The sequence below is a fragment of the Antedon bifida genome, chromosome 10 (genome assembly GCF_963402885.1).
Source record: "Antedon bifida chromosome 10, ecAntBifi1.1, whole genome shotgun sequence".
In the NCBI taxonomy this organism is placed as follows: domain Eukaryota; kingdom Metazoa; phylum Echinodermata; class Crinoidea; order Comatulida; family Antedonidae; genus Antedon; species Antedon bifida.
The window spans coordinates 11,401,705-11,426,786 of record NC_136235.1 but is presented as its reverse complement, the minus strand read 5'-3'; the positions used below and the strand labels follow the sequence as shown (position 1 = coordinate 11,426,786).

At 32.1% G+C, this 25,082-nt stretch overlaps 1 protein-coding gene across 2 annotated transcripts in view; it reads right to left on the bottom strand.

The window, feature by feature from the left end:
* The window catches only part of LOC144853984 (GREB1-like protein), a 63,539-nt gene that overhangs the window by 36,117 nt on the left and 2,340 nt on the right, over positions 1 to 25,082 (bottom strand). For both annotated transcript variants that reach the window (XM_078711864.1, XM_078711865.1), the window contains exons 2-4: positions 19,468 to 19,550; positions 4,754 to 4,886; positions 250 to 738 (exon numbers count right to left, since the gene is read on the bottom strand). In XM_078711864.1, the coding sequence (XP_078567990.1) occupies positions 250 to 738; positions 4,754 to 4,883 (619 nt within the window). In that variant the 5' untranslated portion in view covers positions 4,884 to 4,886; positions 19,468 to 19,550. The remainder of the gene's footprint in view (positions 1 to 249; positions 739 to 4,753; positions 4,887 to 19,467; positions 19,551 to 25,082) is intronic.

Sequence of the window (25,082 nt, the reverse complement as noted above, 5' to 3'; positions counted from 1 at the left end):
AGTACATTTTATTCTATGTTAAATAGAGTAAAGTCGTTTAGGTCTACATATATATATACATTTCTCTGGAAGTTTTTACATCAAAGAATTTGTTTTCTTCACAATTTATATTCTTTTTTTGCTTTTGCTGGCTGGCTGTTGACATAAAATCAGTTAGGTCATATACTGTAAAATTTGAATGCATGTTTTAAATAGCTTGGTGTGTCAAATGATTTTTCTTCTTGCATAAATCCTAAGCACAGTACTCACCTACTTCTTGACAACCTTGCACTGTAAGACTATTGTAAAGCATACCCGATCCATCCATATACTCCCTTCTATACTGAACCAACTCATCTGCGGGGGGCCTGGGGGACAATTGCTTGGGCATCATGCCAGTCATCGACGATGGTATATGATCAGGTGGATTGTGCCTTGGAATGATCTGTGGAGGAGCTGTCCGGCTAACAACAAGTGGAGCGGGTGGAAGAGGTTGATGGGTAATGGACGGGTGTGGAGGAATGCGGTGGGATGGGATAACAACGGGTGCGTGTACTTTTGATGGAACCGGATGCCGTATCTGCGACTGGTGTGAATGTCTTGGTGAGGTGGATGCAGGAGTATGTGGTTCGGATGATCTTGATCGATGTTCTGGATGTACGTCATGTAAAGCTCGTGGACTGATCGACGAACTGTCTCTTTCACGGCGGCCATCACTACTTCGTCTTACATTTAGCTCGCGGACTTTAGGCTTTACGTCTAAAAGGAAAAATTATATCAAATATTGAAAGGATTTTGAAACGTATCATTAATCAAATTGAAGAAACTTGGACTCTTGACTTGACTTACAAAAATGGAAAACCTTTTTCTATTAGCCAGCAGTTGATACCAAATATCAGATAAGCATAGCACTCCATTAGGATAATATGCATCATAACTTCCAATCAAGTTAATAAGAACATTGGTTTGTAATATAGTTGTAGTTTTATAGATGTTTAATTTGTTTAAATTTTAATACAAACTTTTTCAGCTGTGTGCTATTGGTTTGTACTTTTTTATACCATATTAAATAAATAAATAAATATGGTCTCCAAAATGAAAAAAAATACAAATCTATAAAATCCAAATTTTAGTTGGCCATTTTGTAGTTTGGATAAAGTTACTCACTTTTGCCAAAAAAAACCCCAAAAATTATGATTTTTGCTTTATTAAAAACTAAGACAAAATAAAAAGTTCAATTTAACAAAAAAACAAAGATTTCCATTCAATGGAATTCCAGTTGACCATTACTTTGTCAGGAAAATGTTTAAAATTCAATAAAAAAAGGAAAAAAGAAAATTATTTAAATTTTAATTTATTTTTTTAAATAAAATTATAACAAATTGTACAACATTGTCTGTCATCTGTCACACTTCCATCATGTAAACCAAAAGAGCCAGCTTAATTATCATCTTACAGTACCTTGCCCCCATCTCATCTTACAGTACCTTGCCCCCATCTCATCTTACAGTACCTTGCCTCCATCTCTCATTAAAACACCTTTTTCAATCTTCCTACTTAATTTTTAATCACAGGATTTAAAAAATAGATTAAAGCATAGAAATGTTCTTCAAATGTCAAGATTATCAAAATATTGTTTATAAATAATGTAATCAATTTTGAAATATTGTTACCCATTGAACGTTAATTGACCTTTCACCTCGGTATCACTATCATAAACATAGCACCTAATACTTACTGATGCAAAAAAAAACTACAATACGAATATGAATAAATGATTACCACGGTAACACGCACTATCAAATAACACAATGTTGAAACAAGACAAGCGAAACGATCCGTTAAAGGCCTCCTCGTGGCCATACATTTACGAGAAGGACGAGGGTATAATCACCATTATTTGTTACACTATATATACATCAATAATATATCTTTAATCTGTATACATCAATCACTCAGATAGCTTAGTTTTTGTCAGCTGTTTGCACATAAATATGTATGTGTGCAATATTCACGCATTTAATAACCATGCGTGTGCATTTGGGAAAATAATGTATCCATTTATAAGAAAACATGGCTACAGTTAAATTCTTTATTTATTATATTTTTTTTCGTACGAAACGGTAAATTACTATTAAAATGATATGTTTTTATTTATTTGAATAATATAAACATTTACAAATAAGAAAACATACTTTACTTTATTAAACAAAAAGGTTGAATAATTTGTAGATTTTACGATTTGTTAAAATTCGGATTTGAAAAATTACTTTAAGTTAACATTGATTATTTTGCCAAATAATTTGTTCGCAAAAGTAAATTCGGTATGAGTGTGTCCGACAAATGAATGTAAACACGTAACAAATGAGGTGTAACATTTGGCCTCCTGTCATCTTCATCATAACAAATTATACTCTTATATTAACATACTGGTATGGTAATATGTTGAACATGATGATCATAACCGTTTTTAAATTTTTCTTTTATTTTTCTAATAATATTCAGTAAAATCAATTTATGTTCTTTTGCATACTAATTTGATTACTATTTTGTTAATTAATAATATTATAGTAAATACTGTACAAACATATATTTTTATTAAATTTATAAAAGTACAAAAAATATAGCTACAATTTGTCATATATTTTATATTATAAAATAAATAAAATCTAAGTCAAAAATGTCATAGTACCGAATTTATTTCTCGAATTAACTGTGTTTATTTATAATTATTAAATAGTAATTTAATATCAATCTTTTCTTTTTTAACCAAAGTATACATATTTTGTTTCAAGTAACATGCTTGTATTTTGTTTAATTTTTTTAAATGTATGTCTGATAAATACAAGTATAGAAGGGATTAAATTCATGAAAGAAAATCAATAAAGTATAAATTGTGTTCATAACCTAAGGTATAGTAGTAATGCATTATAGTCTAGTAAACCATTAGATTTTAATTGAACATAGTTAAATTCTCCTTATTAAATATACACTGTATCTATTACATTTTGAGATAATTAAAAACCAAAGTAAAATAATTTAACTTCAAATAGTGCTGTGTTTTTTGTCTTGTCAATTTACCTCCGATACAATGTTATTGTTAATGTTACATTCTGTACAATAACTCAGAAATCTAAACTATATCATTTGTTATTATTTATTCTTTATACTGGATAGCCTCTTCAGTCAAAGACTGTTCTCCCAGAGTGCCAGTGTATAGAACTATGATGAGTTTGTGACAGTGGTTGTGTGTGAACTTGTACACCGGGGTAACCACTTACTCGTCTCAAAATATGTACTACTTGTACAGTAGGTTCTTTAAAATGCACATGAACCAGATATGTACACTGGACCTACGGTTTATAGTCCTTATCCGAGAAGACTCGTTCTACCACCAGAACCATAGAGCGAGTGAGCCTCGAACCCTTGCCGATGTTATGGCTATGTATTATGGTTCCACTATTTTAGCCGCTCGGCCACTCACTCGCTCAGTGGTAAATCAAAAGTATGATGGAGTAACATCAGGGTTAATGACAACTGACTTCTTATTTGTGTAATTGGGTACTTTACCTACCTTCGCTGTGTGCTGGTCATGATTATCGCTAACTCACTTGGCTACCATGGACCAGTAGATAATACTGGCGCACCGTATACAATGGTATCATTGTTGTGTAAATGTATTTTTATCCTAGCTTAAAAACAATATATGAAATATAAAAATCTCCTATAGAGATACAAGATTCCACAACACATCTTGATGTACATGTAAGAATGGTTGAGAACTACCACCATAAACTACTGTGAAAATGAACATTTTCAGGCTCAAGCTCAGCTAAAATTCCCTGGTTCTTTATGTGTAAATTCTGTATTTTATATTTTCATTAGTTGCTTTGTAGTAAAGACTGTTTGCAAAATAACATCCACAAATAAGACAATGCCTATCAATTTTCAATTTTGTGACGTTATAAAATCTTCAATATCGGCCTAATATTAAAAAGCAAGCCCTCTGTTGTGCTCCACATATAATTCGATCTGTTTTTTGTTATTCTTTTTATGTCATCGTTTTATTTTAGTTTGTTTTTTCTGTGTTAATTAAACTAAAAATTTATTTTAAAACCATGCCTAACATGGTTCTTTTGTTAAAATTAAAGATTAAAAATAGCATTATCCCACATTTACGTTCTTTTTTCTTGTTAATTGTTTTTAATATCTGATCTTTATATTAGGTTTAGTTTAAACTCATAAATCATTATTTGAATAATGTTTTATTATATTATTTACAGCTGATAAAGTAAATACTATACACTAGATGTTCTTTATCATTCAGGTTGAACTTATGACCCTGCTGGTTGATCAGTTCAATGAGCCATGCAGCTTATTATAAGGGTAGACAAACTATACTCATTTGAACATAATCTTGTAGGGGAAAAAGAAAACTAAATCTACAATAACAGACTCGATTTAAATACTCTTGTGACTAGCCCCGCCCACTGAACTAATATGCAGTGCACTAGCCCAATATAGTTTATTGATACTGTAAGTATCATATTTTCACTCAGCTGTCGCCTTGTGAAAATATAACCTTTCATCTTTCACCTCTTGAAATTATTTGTACCATTGCACTCATAATCATTCGTTAGTACCAGCATACTGAGCTACAGTAGTTACCTGCACATTGTATAGTGATACTAGCCCACTACATATTAGCTAGCCCTGTTGTGCAACAATTATTACTCGAGTTAAAACTGAATCATAACAAAAATAGAGTACCAACCCTTTTCCAAGTATAACTGTGAAAAAACTGGTTGTGGAGTGGCATTGTTTGACCGCAGCGACTGCTCAATGGACATGTGCAAGGCAGCCTCAAATCTTGAAGACTTTAACTGGCCCTGGTTGTTACCCATGATCTGAAAGAAGAAAAATACATACCAGTTTAAATATTTTAGTTTGTATCCATTTTTCAACTCCTTTTATCTTTTTAATCAATAACATTTGTATAAATTCTACTCATAAACCACCACCTTCACATGTCAAACACAAGTGGATGAGTACATTCATGTGAACAACTGCTCACAAGCAGATACCTCAGGTGATTTCTCTCACATCTTATACAAGGCCACTCTTGATCCATAACAATACTCCTGAGCAAACTGTTTTTGTTTTATTTAGCATTTTCCAAATCCAGGCATGTTGTTCACGCGCATACTAAGGCTTATGCATACCAGATTTAACAGGAAAAAACAGGACATCAATAAGAAGCAAATAGTGAAAACATGTTTAATGAATTTAACGAAAATATAGGCCTACTATTTATTAATAGACTGGACATAAATAGAAAATGAAAAAGGAAAAAATGACACAACTAAAGCCTGCCTACTGTAGTCTTTTTGTAATTATTTATTATTTAATTAATTATATATTAATTATTATTATCCAATGAAAAGAAGTACCCAAACTTATAATCTCAATTTGTACTAATCGATTTAAAAATGTTATATTGGCTGTTTGTTAAAAGGTGCAATATAAAGGCTGTAAACATGCATAGCCTACAGACAGTATCTTCACAGCTTGTGTTCTTCCAACACCCAAGAATTTAATAGGCCTATAGTTTTTAAACCTAATTTGGGAAGATTATTTTATGGCCACCAAATATCTGGAGAATTGAGGTATCTTTACACTGTACCAGTTATTCCTTTCAACTATCATTTAGAACCAAGGCCGACAAAGCACTGCTCCAGGCAAACATGACAGTGCATTCCAACACAAATATAACTTACTCTTTCATGTCTTCTTACCAAGGTGTGTGCTATATTTAGTATGCAGAAAGTTTAATTTTAAGCAGAGTAAAGTTGAAAGGAAACTAGGACAGCAGAGGAAAGAATGATATTATATGAGATTATGAAATATTGCTGGGTGAAAGACCTCAACCTACTGCACTACAATGAACCATTAGACTGTGCTGCTAACCTTCAACTAACACTAACCTTCAACCTTCTGGCCAGCCTCTACAAGATCAGATAACAGACCAATAAAACAGGAAGTACAGTACACCATTATATACCATACTTTCATTTACCAGAGCAACTATGCATTTTTACTGAATATATTTACCAGTTTATTTATTTGTTTCAACTTGTTTAATTTTATATAAACATAGTTTGTCTGCTCTACAATTTGCTACTGTAAAAAAACAATGTTCTCAAAGGAAATCCCAGGATGGGAAACAAACAAATTAAATAAATTCATCTCTGTACTTATGTCCTCCCATTTTATTATTGCCATTGTAATTGTTTTGCCCTTTTTTTTCATTTATTCTAAATGTGGTGTTTTTATATTGTTATTTGTGAAAATATCATATGAATTTTGGACAATTGAAGTGAAATAGTAGTGAAGCTTACCATACTTTAAAAAAAACATTTTTACTTCCATACACTTTTAACAGCAAACACATGACTAGCCAATTACAGGATGGGAAACAAATCACATACTGTTTGTTTTGAACTAAAGTATTGGCTTGAGTTATTGATGGGTACTACAGTATTTTGGTCTTCAGACAAATCTAGATACTGTGTCAGAGTCTAGGAATGGATGTCAAAAAGCTAAAAATGATTGGGAGAATAATACAACACATGCAGATACCCAGAATTGATGGGTTGGTAGGCAAGAGGGAAGCCACACAGCATAATTACATACAGAGCAAGGAGTCGAAACTGTCGGACGCTCCAACTTTTATTAGACATTTAAGGGTACTGTAGTTTTAGTCGCTTTTTCTGTTTTTGGGGATAAAACAAACCCAAATACCAAATTTTGTCTATGGACCATAGGATTGGTTTATTTCCCAGCTGCAAAAAACTTTTTAGAAAACCGTGTGTTAATAGTATAGTGTCAGGAGAGGCATCTTGAAAACTGACATGTAACATAAAACTATAGCAGAAGCAAATAAAACTAAATAGATCAGGCATTAAATAATATATGGTATTAACAGTTGTTGAATCTCAAAGATGATTAAATAGTAAAGTAACTCTCTGGAAAATAACGCCAAGTTTAACAGAACTATCTCGTTTCAAAGATATTTGAATGACAGGATAATCATATTTAACGACCAGACAATAACCTTGCAATGTTGTTTTTTTAGAAATAAATCGTTAAAATGTAGGATTTTAATTGCAGTAAATGAAACCCCATACCAGCAAAAGGCTACAGTAACTAATTATGCCTCATCAAATTCAGTAACTATAAACACAAACTTTATTTTATTTAGATTTCACCCAAATTGGCAAAAAAATCTGGAGAAAAAAACGCCTCAAACAGATTGACAGACAAGCTGGAACAAAATCAATTTTCTGCCAAGTTACCATTATTTGGTAATATAATTGAATAATTTCATAATTAAAAAAAGAGGAAATAATGATGGACAGAAGTATTAAAAGTATACAGCATAATAAAACTTACAGAATTGTGTGAATCTGTCAATTTATATGATTGATTGACAGCAAACCAATGATATTTATAAATGATGGCTGCTTAATGGCATTGGCTTCTGAAATATTTAAATTAATCTGTTTTCATAGAACCATTTTAGGATGGTTAAAACAGTGGGTATACACATTTCTATTTGGTTGTTCAAAATCTTTCTGGTCTGGTCTTACAGATGAACATACTGCGAATACTATTTATTAGTAACTATAACTGCTTTTTGACCAATACTGATCTGGTAAAGTCCATTGCCTGTTGGCCTGTCCGAAGAAATTTGGTATATGATATTTATAACCTTTATTGTCAAACAATAACTTTAATTTAGTTAAATTTATTTTTACATTATTTTTTTATAAGTAGAATAATTTTTTTTTTCAAAACAAGAAAAAGTGAGAACAAAGACAAAATTGTATTTAACAAAACTGAAGAATATAATCTATATTTTCCTACTAAATACTATAATGCAAATTGGTCCTTAAATACAAAGAATAATTTAAAATGTAATTTATTTTGTACATTTTTTTTATCTTTAAATTACAATAAAATATTTGTTTTAATTTAAAAACATCATTGTTAATAACTAAACAAATTAATTAAACTAGGGGTTTCAAACAAATTTCTATTGCATGCAATTATAATACTAATGTAAATTGTAAAAACAAAATCTGGTGAATTAATTTGTATAAATCTTTATAATACTACAGGTAATGGTGAAATGGTACATTCAAAACATTATAGCACAAAAATAATCATTAAAAAAAATCAGATACAAATTGTAATACATTACCCATAAAAAGTCCAGTTAATTCTTCAAATGAATAATCAAATTAAACAATTAAAATAAAGTATTTATTTACTATACTATTACTACTGTCTGTAGCTATAAAAAAAAAAATAGACTTATGCTAGGCCTTCACAAAGAACCCAGTGTAGATGTAGTATGACCATGCTCTGACAATGAACTGGCTTACTGATCACTTTCATCCTTTAATCTCCTCTATTACATAACAGGTCTAGCCCAGATTAAAAGTACAAGGCCAATGGACACTTTGCAAGCTAATCAAATCACCTGTTAATAATCAGCCTAGCTTACACCATTTATTATGTGGGGTGATCAATGTGATTCTCAAAAATGAATTTAAAACATTTATAAATTTAGGTATAGAAGAAATTCTATTGCCTGGTGATCTGAAAATTAATTTTAAAATAATTAAAAACAAAATTTAAATTATATATTTGATACAATTTACAAACGATTTTTCTGAATCACTTATAAATGAAAAGTACGGCCTCATGGAAAAACATCTTCCATGTGAACTGGTTAAAGATTTTATGAAATATTATTAATTATTAAATAGGATTAAATTCTTAATTATACAATTCCATTTTTTGTCAAGATCACTTTAATGTAATATTTGAAATAAAATAATAGTTTTCATTTATCTTTATTATTTTGTTATTAAGTAAAAATGATATTAGAAGGTAATTAGAGATACCAAATAAATTACATTCTGTTGTATTGGTATTTAACTACATTAAATATCCCTTTGTTTAGGAACAGAAACCATTTGTAATTGAGCAAGATTTTAATTCAAAATGGAAGTATATTTTACATTACTACAAAACAATTTTGTGCATAAAAGAATTATTTAAAAGCTGTACAATATTTTCAATTTAACGAATCTTACTTGACCCATGGAGAATTATTTCCAAAATCTTGGAATGTTCCATTAATTAATGGTCAGCTTTGATTGCTTACAATAATGGACTATTCAAGGTCGTTCTTTATCCTTCCTTTAGAGAACATTTGCCAGCATGAGAAAAAGCACATACTTTACTTTTCAATTACTTTTGGTTTTTGTGAAATCACTCTAGAAAACTGAAACAACATTTTATTTTATTTCCACTTTAAATTTGCATTTGTAGAATATTTTATAAAAATTCTAAACACTTAAATTACTGAAAATTAAGTTTTACAACTTACTGTACAAGCATGGCAGACAAAATAATTGGGAACAAAAACTATAATAAATAATAACAAATTTACAACAAAAACAGACTTGGTAAAACTGTAGGCTTTGGGTTTAACGCCAGCAGCAATGAAAACAAATTTTATTATTCATTTTTAAACGTTTTAATTTAACAAACACACAGATTGCCTAACTCGTTCTGGTGGTGGTGCAGTGTTCATGTCTAGTTTGGCCCTGTTTCTGCTGCCAAGAAAATACCGTATTTTATACGGTATTTTCTGAATACCGTATTTATACCGTATTTTTTTGGCAGCAGAAACTGCGCTCATAAAAAAAATACCGTATTTTGTATACCATATTTTCCCCACAAAATTTGTGGATAAAATACGGTATTTACAAATTTATACCGTATTTTTTTTTACCTGCGACATGAGGTCAACGTCGTGTTTTTATTTTCTGTCGCTGTCAGCTGTTTTACACACGTGTATAGATATATTCGGCGAAAATGTGGAGCGAAGTCGTCACAGTATTTACTATATAAATCTGTGTCGGGAAGGAGGGTGTGGGGAAGGAGGGTGTGGGGAAGGAGGGTGTGGGGAAGGAGGGTGTGGGGACGGAGGGAGAGGGGAAGCTAAATGTCCGGCCAACTAAAAGGTAATAAAAGAGACAACCACATTTCTAAAAAAATCAAGTAAACTCAAAGCTGAAGAGCATGCGAAAGCAGTACAACATTGCAAAAGACAATAACTCGGGGAGGGAACGAATTACTTGTCCCCATTACGATGTTTTCTGTCCTCTCACAACATCTCTATCACTAGGGCTAGCCTGTTGAAAGTGAGGCGTAAAACTTCCTTTATTGCGACTTTTAATTATCGACCAAATAAATGAATGGCAATTTGGGTAAAAAGGATGAAATTTAACACGACCACCCAAGAAGTATTGTTGGCAGAAACGGGGTACTAAAAAATATGGTATAAAAAATACCGTATTTTATACCGTATTTTTATACCGTATTTTGAGCAGTTGCAGCAGAAACAGGCTCTTTGTTGTCATATTATTACTGCCCGCACCAAATATTATAAACAATGACATATCGTATTCAGTGAAATTATAAATATAAATCCATTTTGTAATTACACTATACAAAATTCACATGTGTTTTATCAATGCAATAGAATACGTAAATATTACTCAACGACGCAAAAAGGCTGACAGAGCAGAACAACATTAGAGTGTTCTCAGTTACAATAATTATTCATATCGACCTTTTACGACTAACTGCTACTGGCGAACCTTGAAATCCAGCAATCGCAAAGGACCCAAAAATCATACAATGACTATTAACTGTCCAAAATTCAACACATTAACATTCAAATGCACTGACATTAATTTCAGAATGAATGTCATGTAAAAAATGAGCACACCTTGGAGGGCCATTCAGAAAGACAATAACAAATAAAATAACTTCTAGCACTGTAACGATTAGATATGTTTTAGCTTTGTTGTTTTCATGAGGGTTGAAAACTACTACTATTACTATACTAATGTACTGTAATATCTGTTAAAAATTATGATTGGAATAAAATAAAAATTAGAAAATTACTATACTATACAGGTTTAACTATTGCATATATTCCTTTTTCTTACAATGTTTTTTAAAAAATTATGATTAATAATGTTAATCTGGTTTTTAGATACAAATAATTTTGCATTCTTTTGAGAGAAAAAAAGTGAAATAAACAGTTACTGAAAAAAATTAAAGAAAAAACAAACATTATATAACTTATAAGTAGTTTACCTCCGCCAAGGAGGTATATGTAATCGATCGCGTGTGTTTGTTTGTCTGTTTGTTTGTTAGCAGGATTACTCAAAAAGTAAAAAAAAGATCTTTACCAAAATGAATATACAGATAGATATGTGGTCAAGGACCATTCAATTAAATTCTGGACCACTTTTTAGTATACTTTTCAGACCTGCTAGTGTTAAAAGATAGGACAGAATTTTTCAAAAGCCGGCGAGCAGTTTTAAAGTAACAAGTAAACTGAAATTGCATTTTCTCGAGAACTACTTGTCCAAAAAACTTCATTTTTGTATAAGAGGCAAGAGTTATAATTTGTGATTTGTAATTTTAAAACATAATTTGATTTAATGTGCACCTTTTTTGATGCGAGTAGTTTAAAAAACCTATTTCTTTTCACATTCACTCGTTTGATTTTCGCGTTGCTGTTCTATTGTTAGTCAACTAAAGCTATTGTTAATTGAATGGCTTGTTACATAACCATTACACCAAACTCGCATACACATGCTTGTAGTGAAATTAGCCTAAATCACAAACAGCATTAAGACACACACAAATATATATATATTTTTTCCCTGAGAAATTTTATGTAGGAGAATTTTACAGTAGGCGGAAGTATGCACTCTCGGAGTGGCTTTCTAGTTTATGTATAATTGAGGGGATTTTTATTCCAAACGATGCTTCATGGGAGGCGAGGGAGGGAATTTATTCTAGGGGGATGTTTTTTTGAGGGGGACAGTTATTCTAAGGGGGATGTTTATTTGACAACATTTATTTGAGGGGAATGTTTATTCAAAGCAGAGTGTTTAATTGAGAAAATATAGTAGCCTACACAGTGAGAGGAAATATAATTGATTGATAATAATGCAAAGAAACTAATGTAATGTACAAAATCAGAGTACCTAACTTCAAAGTAATGGTTACCAGACCAACTAGAATTGATCAATATTTGAGACGACTGTCAGAAAGGACAAAATGTAAATGATCTATGTGTTCAGAGTTCATTTTCAAGTCTGACATATTACAAGTTGCCTCAAATTTTATATTTGAAGTGCTTAATTACAACATATTGTAAATAACGACTGAAATCAAGTATATCAATCAGATATAATCTCAGCAAAAAATAAAAGATGTGATATTTAGAAATTCTGATAAGATTTCCATCTAATACAAATACAAGCCTACGTTTTCAGTCACAACCACTTATGTTACTCAACCGAACATAAAAAACGATCTGTTAATAGTTATCGTGTAACTTAGCAACGGCCTTTTCAACCAATTTTTCTGGAGCAATCGGCAATTTCATAGTTAACCTTCAGGGTATCGTAGTGTTTATGTTTCTTTGTAACACGCGACCTTCAGAAATTCAACCCAGCGATTAATTCTCATTTTTCATTATTTTTAGTATCAATCTTTGTCATTTTTTTACGGGTGCTATCATATTGAAGCCCACTATCTTTTTTCCAAATGGCCTTCATAAACCGAAGATCCATCAATACTATCATTTTGTTTATAAATTCTCATCTTTCCAATTACAGTATTATTTACCTCATGGCTTTTTATTCAGAAATCAGAGATTTATTCATTATCACCTTTCAGGTTTTTGTTTAACAGTTACACAATACATTTTTTGCGAGTATATTAGAAAATATCCCAGAAGATCACTTATAGTTATAAATTTAAAGTGAAACAAACTATAAATCTATTATCATCTTTCAGCAATTTCTGACAAATATATTTGGAAGGTTTGTTGAAAAATATCAACGTACAGTAGACCTAGATGATTCTATAAATTTAAATAGTAAGAATCTATCATTCATTTGTTATCATCTTTCAACTTTGTCTTCTATTATTTTAGACATGATAAACCTATAAAACGTAACTTGTAAACATTAGAAAATTTGTCCACAACCGACCGAGTCTCAAGATTGGGTTTTGTGTTTAAAACCCTGCGATAAACTCTATGATTGTTACATAGATACAGTAACCACTACCTCTATCCCATCTATGCGTTGATAATATAACTATACTTCGTTAGTTACGGTAAAAGATGATCAAGCAGTGTTTTTATCTGTGGGTGCAACATTTGAAATCCTCCCAAGGAATGATATTTTTCTTGACTTTTAAACAAAATGCTTTGCAGTGGTGTAACGCTGAGGCTGTTTTTTCCTCTGGGCACTGCTCAGTGGCCCTGGGTTTTGCCAGTGAGCGCTCATAGCTGTTACAGTACGCCACTGAACATTTGTAGACCTAATGCATGATTAAAAAGTAACATCCTGAGGATACATCATGGTAACCCTCCTACTATCCCAGCCAACAGATTTGTTTTTAACTCAATATTTATAGCCTTCAACTATAATGGTCTCATTCAGTTTCATAATAATGAGATATTTAGTTTGAAATAACAATCATCATTTATCAAATGTCAAAATAAAAAATATTGTTATATATCATTTTCAGATCTTAATGTTTGCAAAACTGGATGTTTTTTTTAAAAACATATTTCTATCAAATACAATAGGCCTATTGTAGGTTGAGTGTAAAGCTATGCATGCCGCTCCTTTAGGCAGTAATATTTAGAGAACGGAATCATTAGGAAACAGTAAGCTTATGTGGTAGCTTATTGTTTACTACGGCTCAAAAAATGGGTATTTGGAAACTGGCATGCTCAAACAAGAGAGATCAAGAGAGTCTATGAGACATTTAGTCTAGTCTGTAAGACCTGTTCAAGAAACAATGTTTTCTTTTGACTGTCAACGTTATTTATCATTGAATCAAATCCTTCCTCTGCTAAATAGTTTTGCGGAATGGTGTGTGTATACCCCAAAAAGTCAAGCGGCGTTTTGTGTAAGAAATATTTCTTTCAGTTTCAGTTTTCTACGATACATTTCTTCTGTCCCTTAGAGTATTACAACTGATTCTGTACTACCTTCTTTAATTTTTTTCTTCCAAATATTACCAATGGCATTTAATTAAATTGTCTTAAGATTGATATATTTTACATAGCAATCAATATAAAATAGACGACAAACATTAAACACAGTTGTTATAAGAAGTTACATTATCATGTTTCAGTTTGATAGCATACCTTAATACTAATTCTACCTTCCCTTAATTTTTTTTTTCTTTTCCAAGTATTTATTACACATTTACATTCCATTTATATATATATATATATTGTTTTGTAACAGGGGGTTTCTACTTGTATAAGCTATGCTTCAGAGACTCCCCCTTTCCATTCTTTTTGTTGTGTCTTTGTAGTTGTACTATAATTATTTATGTATGTTTATGATTATGCATGATGAATGGAAATAAAGAAAATAGATGAATGGAAATAAAGAAAGAAGATGAATGGAAATAAAGAAAGAAGATGAATGGAAATAAAGAAAGAAGAAGAATTATCTTATTTCTATTATTATATTCTTAATTTCTATATTTCATCACACTTAAAGTAATCAAGACAGATGACAAACAAACAAACACCATTGTTATAAAGTATTGCCATATATTATCAGTATACAACATTCATATCAATCCTATCTACAAGACAAAAACACTAAGTGCATTAAGATAATTTATATCATTTTTATTATTCGTCGTCGGTTGTAAGTGGTAAGATTGCGTTGAGACCAAAGCATCAGTCGCAATTTTATCTTTTCACGATAACATCCAGTCAAGGTTGAGCACATACCATTAAATTAACGGGGATATGTTTCAATCTTCACGCTGATGAAACGCTATGAATATTCTCATGTCATTTTTCATCAAAACTTATGTTATTTAATGAATATTACAATAATAGACTAGAATAGATTACTGTATACAGTATTATTATAAATAAGAGACTGGATTAAATAATAGTATAATAATAATAATTATAATAAAAGACTACAGAAATAAAATATACTCTGTTTTGTTTGGGGTCTGATTGAGACAAGTTTAATACTTCTAAATCAGATCCCAGCCAAAAAAAGTAGAAATGTTATCTTAAAATGTTTAATATTTATGTTGAATAATATGTTTTTTGGTTGAATAAATATTACGAAACAAACAAACAATCATGGCATCATTCTTCAGTTCAAATGACAAAAATAAGAAATTGTGGAGGTTTTTATAGACTTTGTCAGAAAGATTATTTTATTTTCACTAATTTGGATTTATAAATAATTTTACAGGCATAGAGAAACGCACCCTGTGATATGTTGAAAATTATTAATTTATAAACAGTATAGCAAATCTGTGAGAATTAGATCAGAAAGAAAATATTAATTATATCTAATTTTAACTTCTTGAAATCAACAAATGATTGCAAAAGATTATCATTTAATATAATAAGTATACTGTAATTTTTGAAACTTTAATTTTAAATCGTTTTAAATTATATTTTTTGGACTTGGAAAGTAATTCTATGCTGATGGAATCAAACCTATTTTTCTTTTGACGATTCAGTAAACATCACACTTAAACAGACTTTAGTGCAAATAAGATAAATAAAAAAAAATAAACACTTTTATTTTTCTGCAATGCAACCCGATGGATGGTTTTTCTATCATTTATGAAATTATGAAATTTAATATATAACGCTGGATCCGCCCCTGTTGTAATCTTATAATATAAAGTTAATTTTTCCTCTTTTTTTTATTGTTTTACCATCAGTTGCTGGTTGCCCTGAAGTCATAACATTGGACAATCCACTATACGCATTGGGACCCTGATGATGTCATCAGTTTTGGTTCAAAGAAGAATATAAATTTGTAAATCATTGTAAAGTGTATTTTGCCTACAGGGTAACAAATTCACATAAACTGTATGTGCAGTAATAAAGTATTTGTACATAATTTTCAAAAATATTTGTACAAAAAAATATTACTATGATGGTACAGTAAGTATAGATTAAATGAATGATTATATTAAGATTCAATTATGTCATTCTTTAGAATTAGATGTTATACTTTAATTTTTAATTAAAACTCCCAATGGATGAACTCTCTGATGGCATTGATGCATTTAATACAGTAATGTCTCTAGTTAAAACCATTACATTAATTTTTCTTAATGCTCAATTACCAGATTTTCTTCTTTTCGGCTACTAAAAGCTCTGTCTACACTATCAACTTTTATGTCAAAAAAAGTGTGATGTGCCCAAATATGGTAGTGATATGACATCATCATGTCCATATATGGGCACATCACATTTTTTTCACATAAAGTTTGATAGTGTAGACAAGGCTTAAGGCAATATACAAATTTTGTTTATGCCTTTAGTAGTTAATTTTCTTATTTTTTTAATTGCATTCATATTACTGAACACAAACAATACAACGATAATTTTATCATCTTCTTAAAAAACTGAAGAACGATACATAAATGAAATCACGTATCAAGGGAGGTAGTTTTATGTCATCGCTATGTGTGACTCATCAATGACAATATTAATGTGTCCACAATTAACGATGCAAAATTGTTACATATAAATATTATGAATGACCAATTGGTTGTCTGGCGATTGTAATGAGCCCCTCAAGATTGACTACAGTACTGTAGTAAAAACAGCTTAGTATCACACTGTTTTCTTTATCTAGATCAGGAGTTTTTCTTATAAAAGGGATATGGGATGACCTTGAATTTATCAGGAAAGGCCTGTTGCTATTGACCAAGAGAATACGGTTTTTAAAACCATATTTTTAAAGTAAACAGTATTATACTTGCCAATACAAATGGGTCCTAAAAAAAAAAAACACAAAAAAGAAACAATCTTGAATGAATACGCATTTAAAAACTCCAATTGATTCCAGTCTCGATTGTCAAAAGCTGCAACGCAATCGCAGTCTCAATTTGACCTAACCTCAGAAGGCCACTGAAAGGTACTGTACAGGCACCGAACTGGTGATAATGATATCATTACACAACCAACCATGAATGATCACCAAATGAGAAACCAGGTTTAGTTTGTTTGATGCAACATGATTTTTGTTATTGTTATACTACAAATCACTAAAAACTGGTTTCTATACAAACAGATGAATGATAACATTTTTTGTTACATGGTATATAAACACAAAATACACACAGTATTTCACTACACTAGAATATAGAATTGTAATACTGTACAATACTGTAGTTATCAACAATCCTTAAATTCAAGTTAACTTCTAGAATTCAATCCTTCCACAAAATTAAGTATGTTTACTTTGTTGTACAGTAGTTAGTTAAAAAAGTAAAACATTTGCACATCACATCATCCTTGTATTGTAATTGCAGTAAACAACATGGCAATTATTTCCCTCCTTTATATCTCAATCCCTTCCCTCATCATAGGTTAGCATATCTTGTACAGATATCTTTTTAAGTATAGTCTAGGGATTTTTCTTATATCAGCCATCAACATTTTTGATATCATATGAGATTTACATGTTGATATAAAGCTGTAAGAAATCCCACCAAAAACCTGTTATTCCTAATAATATTATTATAATCACATGACATGGAAATTCATGGAAATATATTACTTTTTATAAATCAATAATAAAGTTATGATCTTTCAATTTATAAGTGTTACTAAGTATGTTTTTCCATTTGCGTATTAAATCTGGTAAAGGCTCACGCGCAAAAAATAAATTTATTATATTTAAACACAAACTGTCACTCCATAGCTATCAAAACGTGAATCCATAAAATAACATTTGTAAGTCATAGTAAGTTATGAATTTAGCATATAATTCAGTTGTTTATTTACAGTTTACAAAAATTAATTTTTCTATAAAGCAATGTTTTTTTATAGTGAAAGTGGATTACTTATTAATTTACAGATATATATTGTTTCAACCTTTGCCTGAAGATCGAAGCATATTGATCGAAAAGTTGAGAAGCTCAAGAGTTCTATTCAGGGCGCTAGTTCCGTTTCGCACCTGTCATTTATTTCGTCTCAAAATTTTGTTAAGTAACTTTATCGTGAGTATCACACCTTAGAGTTAGGCCTCAAAAATACTTTTACGAAGGAGATCACACAAAAGGTAATAAATAAATCCTTTAAATTGATGAATTTACAGACGTGTTTCTCGTACATCGGTTCGTGAATTTCACATACGCCATGTTCAATGTTGTTGTTTCTGTGGAGCGCCAAAAGAGCAATCATAATAGAGGGCTAAAAACTCAATATAATGCGTATATTTAATGCATTTAATGGTGAAAATTACGTTCAATGTTAAAATATTTTGTCAATGTCAATGCAACAAAAATGTTACTGTTACTACTGTACATGGTTTTCGCAGTTTTCGTTAACTTTTAAGAATGAAAATCAACAAATTCATCATCATATTATATGTACTGTAGGTTTATACCTCAATGATCTAAATAATATTCCTCTTAGTCTTAGGTCTAGGCTAGGTAGTGATGCTGATTTAAGCCTAGGGTTGGTTTTGTTGCATTGACATTGACAAAATATATTAAAATTGAACGTAATTTTCACCAATAATTGCATTAAATATACGCATTATATTGAGTTTTTAGCCCTCTACTATGATTGCTCTTTTGGCGCTCCATAGAAACAACAACATTGAACATGGCGTATGCGAAATTCACAAACCGATGTGCGAGAAACACGTCTGTAAATTCATCAATTTAAAAGAATTATTTGTTACTTTTTGTGTGATTTCTTTTAGGCCTAATTCTAAGGTGTGATACTCACGATAAAGTTAGTTAACAAATTTTGAGTCGAAATAAATGACAGGGGCGAAACGGAACTAGCGCCCTTTTCAGAACAACATTGCCAATATACCAAACCTTATGCCACACAAATTCTCACACTTTTTCACAAGCAACCAATCCTAGGCCACAACAAGCAAAGTGACGTAAAAAACAACTTAAGGATTTATAATGAATCGGGCTGTTTCTTCCCAAGAAGGCACTTCGACCCAGTCGGTTGGAAGAAGTGGGTTAGGGCAGGGTCACAACTGATAAATCTCAAGCCAGCAGCCATCTAAAACTTGACACATATGCGTGGGCAAACTTGATGTTATATTTTTATTAACAATTAATTTAGGTCACGCGCTATACAAATAATGAAAATAACATTGTAGGTTCTGTGCATCAAAATTCTTCCAGCACATCTGGTACATTAAGGATACTAACAGTAGTCTGGATAGTAAAGCCTATGTGAAACTGTCACTGAACTTTTTCTCTGCAGTTTGTGACATGACACACAGTGACTTGAGGGGACACTATACTATGATGTACAACTCTTACCTGATATGAGTTGATTCTGGCAAAGTGCCAGACTTGAACCTGTAACTCAGTGACTCAGGCAGAGCACACAAACTTCTCTTCCTCTATACAACCACAAACCGCAATCAGCAAGAAAATATGAAAGATAAACAGAAACAAATATCAACATTTCAATATTCTTTTTATTATATTCAGAAATACAAGTAGTATTTGTTTTGTTTGCTTTATTTTTTCTTTAAAGTAACGTTAAATTGACAGTAATTGTTCTAGTCTGTAGTTTGTTTGTACCAAGTTTTTCAACACTTGGTATATACGCTTCAAAACAAGTACAATCTAAAATAACACATTCAATTAAACAATTGAATAGTTTTATTTTTTTGTTTGTTCCTGATGCTGAGACAATAGAATGTTTACAATAGTTGTCTAATGATCAGATCTAAACCCCACCCCAGTATGTCACTTCTGCCTAAAGATGTTTTTCAAGACTCTTAGACTTGTCTACACTACCATATTTGAACATATCACTACCATTTTTTGTCACATAAAGTTTGATAGTGTAGACAGAGCTTTACTTCAAAGCAGGTACAATCAATTTCTAGACAACACATTCAATTAACAATTGAATAATGACTTTAAACTGTTGTTTGTTCCAGATATCAAGACAATAGGATGTTTAGTTGTATTGTGATCTGACCTGAATCCTACACCCACACCCTGCACAATGATACTTCACTACCATTGAATGCCTCTTTAAAAATCCTAGTGCATAAAGCCTTGTTTGTACAGTACGTACTGGACTTGAAAAATGGTAAATTTAACCAAGGTATTCTTTTCCCCAAAGCCATTGGTAAATCCGACATTGTTCACACTAGTTCAAAAAGTTAGATCATGTAGAAATTCTTTACCATGGTTTTACCAAAATGTAACCATGACATTAAAAACTATGACTGAATCGCATGGTGAAGGTTATGTGTTTACCAGAGTCGCATTCGGATTGGACTTACAATGGTTATTTTTACTGAGACCATGATAAGTTCTGCATGGGCAGGCAGTGGTCTGTAAAATTAAACGTGGGTAATTGTTCAATTAACACTAATGTAGCCATTGTTCAGATTGACAGAAATGAGCATCTCTACAGTAGATCAATTTACAAAGTTACAAACAGCAAACATACAAATCAGTGTGTAGACAATGAACCGACGCTAATAAGCAAACAGCCTAAAGATACAAATCCATTTGTCATGTGAATGAAAATCACTATTTACTGGATTGTTGTTGTACATAATACAATATGAATGTTGCAGTTCCAACCACAACCTACAGTGGAGTATGATTAAGAATAGAGAACTGCCACTTAAGTCTTCTTCAGTATTACCACCATAAGCACTATACTAAACGGCTGGGCGGTCAGGCGGCCAGGGATGGCGATAAGCCAGACAGGGATGGAAATAAGGCAGCCAGGGGTCCTGCCAACGATATTTCTTTTCGTACATAAGTTGGGGACCCCTCATGAAACGTCACAAAATAAACATGAATATTCATTAGTCATATCCATAAGGACGGTGTGACGTAAGAATTGACAACAATTCACTAATGCAAACGATTTCTGTCAAGCCGACTGTTTAGTCGAAAGGATTAGACTATGGACTTTCCATGTCGTTGTATGGGGTTCGAATCCCATGAATCCCACTTCTTTATACTTCATGGTGAGAGAGATTATTTAAAGGGTTAGGTTTAGTTATATTTAAGAAAGTAGTTCGGCTATCTTTCACATAATGGGTCCCCAACTGCCAACCATAAAATCGGTACACATTTCAACTACTTTTTAGAATACCATTACTTAGAGTGGTTTGAAAATAAAATCTGTATGAATCTTAGTTGGATAGAAAGGCTTTAAAATAAACTAGGTTTACACCAATGGTACAGTACTGTACCTCAATTACGTCTTCATCAATGATTCAGCCCTGGTTTAAACCCAATTTTTAAAAAAAACAATGCAAATGACACTATCCAAGCCATGATTAAACCATTAAATGTGCATTGACTGAGTAAAATGACTGTAATGAGATTCATTAATGGTTTCACAGCATGTGTGCCATCAGTACAGTATTGTGTATTTTATTTTACGGAGAATAATATTGCATTTTACACAGCAGATAAAAAATGCTTACTCTGCATTTCTACAATATACTTTCAATGATAATTTCCAAGATTATTTCAACAATAAATTTCTGTTTGTTATTTAAGATGTTGGGCATTTGTGTACCACTGCCTAATGCACCAGTACTACATGTATAGAGTACTGTGGTAGTACATGACCTATCAAAACTCTGGTGTTTACATCACACCGTCCCTTTTTTTTGTGATAAAACTGTGGATGGATTACAGTACTACAAACATATACAGTCAACTCTCATATTCTCAATACTGGACTCTCTGAAAACTAGACATTTTCCCAATACAGTACCAGACTTTTTCTTTTTACGATTATCAACACATTCCAAATACCATACTTTCTGGAAAACCAGACATAATTGGCCAGCCCAAAGGTGTCTGTTATTGGGAGAGTTAACTGTAGTACCAATAGACAATATTCAAAGCAGACTATGCAGCTATCACCTGCATGTTGGTTCATTTAGTCCAAGATAATCTCCTACGCATCTTTCAATACAATACAAGGGACTTTGAATTTAAAAACCCACAGCTGTTCATTTCAATGTATTGTTTTATGTTTTATAAATGATCTGTAACTTAAAAGGCAGCTGTAAAAAAACAAAATCTCAAACGTAAGCTACTGTATGTCTACACTTTCAAACCTTTTGTGACAAAAAATGTGATGTGTCCATATATGGACATGATGATGTCATATCACTACCATATTTGGCCATATCACTACCATATTTGGGCCATATCACTACCATATTTGGCCATATCACTACTAATACTATATTTGGGCACATTACCATACATTTCATTCAGGTAGCTCCTGGTTTCTAGTGTTTATTAAAAAAATAAAATATACACTATTGCAACACTTATTTTTGATCATCGGTAAAGCAGAACGAACATCCTGAATTAAAGAATATAAATTTGTGATCCTGTAGTTCGTTTTACTAATTTTCAATGACTATAGTCATTAAATATTTGGAATTAAAATAGTATTTTCCTGTGAAAAAACATGTACAGAATATAAAAATGGCTGAAATTCAGATTTCCACTTTCATCAAATTCTATTTTATAAATCATGTGCTTTATTTTTTAATTCTTTCAAATATCATTGTAAATATCTTGAAATTAAGAATTTGTGTTTAATAAACATTTCAACAACTTTTTTAATAGAAATAATTCAAATTGGACAATATTAATGTGTTATTCTTTTATTTTTTAATATCAGAAAACTTTCGGCTGAAAAATCACTAAGGATTAAGGCAAAAAAGTATCTAATAAAACCAAAATTTAAGTTAAACAATCAAAAATATTTTATTCATTTTATCAAATTTAAGGAGTGGCAGATACAGTATATCCTACTGTACAGTATGCAATCGTTAATTATTAATAGTCCATACATGAACCAGAGATCTGCCATCCATACACACTTAAACTTTCAATGCTCTTAGGGGAGGTTAGTTCAGGTTATAAGGTAACAATAGTGATCTATTATAACAAAATGTCATAGTTCTAAATCCCAATAAAACATTTATTAATATTATGCTAAAACCTAACCTTTGATATTTGTCAAGGAGTCTTTAGAAGGTACTTTTTGGCCAAATAGTAAGTTACAATAACATGAACATTAATCATTTGTTTTGAATGGAATCATATTCTTTATAAATTATAATTATGCTTGTAGACAGTCATTTAAATTTCACGATAGGAATAATAAATTAAGGTAGATAATGGAAGGAAAACATTTATGCATTGTAAAGAGATTGATTAAGTATCATGGCAGCAATACAGATTACAATAACAAAAAGTAGAATTTTGTAATGCACAACAATTTCATTGCCATTCCACTCAGAATTGGCCACTCCACCTAGCCATTGCAATTCCTGCCATCGGCACTCCACCCATCCATCGCCCCTCCACCTACCCCACCTACCGTTGCTCCACCCAGACATCACCACTCCACCCAGACATTGCAATTCCAACCATCATGGCCATTCCACCTAGCCATCACCACTCTACCCACCCATTGCCGGTCCACCGAGCCATCTCCGCTCCACCCGTCATTGCCGGTCCACCAAGCCATCTCCACTTCACCTACCCACCCTTCGCCACTCCACCTACCCCACTCTTCGCCATTCCACCTATCCCACTCTTCGCCATTCCACCTACCCCATCCTTTGCTACTCCACCCAGCCATCACCACTCCACCCAACCATCACCACTACCCCAATCTTCGCCATTCACCTACCCCACCCTTCGCTACTCCACCCATCCTTTACCACTTCACCCAGCCATCACCACTACCGCACTCTTCGCCATTCACCTACCCCACCCTTCGCTACTCCACCCATCCTTCACCATTCCACCCAGCCATCGCCACTACACCCACCTATCGCCACTACACCCACCTTTCACCACTCCACCTACCCCACTCTTCGCCATTCAACCTACCCCACCCTTTGCTACTCCACCCAGCCATCACCACTCCACCCAGCCATCACCACTACCCCACTCTTCGCCATTCACCTACCCCACCCTTCGCTACTCCACCCATCCTTCACCACTCCACCCAGCCTTCACCACTCCACCCAGCCATCGCCACTTCACCTACCCTACTCTTTGCCATTCCACCTACCCCATCCTTTGATACTCCACCCATCCTTAACCACTCCACCCAGCCATCACCACTACACCCACCTATGGCCACTACACCCACCTATCGCCACTACACCTATCCCACCCAGCCGTCACCATTTATGTATGTAATATGGCATGTTTCTGACCAATGACAACATTGTACTGTCTTTAGATACTTCAAAACCTATCCTATTTTTATATTGAATGTTTCAAAATTCTGAACATGAATTCTACTACAAAGAAATCGGGTAAATATCATGACATTACTGGATTCAGAGAAAGTTAATGATTGAAATTTTATTTATTCTGTGACTTAAAGTGCCTTCAGGCTTCCAATAAACTCAGTTTTTTCATTCTTCTTTTATGTTTCAAATATCATTACAATCTTGCCCAGGGCATCAAATTACAAAATTAATTCTATTCAGTCTACAAAACCATCAACAAAGTAGGACAATAGAATAAATTTTCGATAAAATCCAGGTTGAATCCCACGGGTTGAAATCTATATTAAATAAAGTTGGTATTGTTTTTCTACATTTTACATCCAGGGTAACCATACTGTATTATTGATAGCCTGGTAAAATGTTATCATTTGTCGCTGTTTTTTCCAACAACATTAAAGTGTTCATAGTTCTTTTTTTTTAAATAATTTTGAATATAATTTGGCCCTATTTCATAGATTGATGTGTTGTTTGCTACTTAAGAACATTGGCCCTCTTTCCACAAGCAGGATGGATGCATGCGTTGTGGTCTTTACATAGGACTCAGTGCTATGGTTAAACATTGGCCCTCTTTCCACAAGCTGGATGGATTCATGTGGGCTTTACATAAGG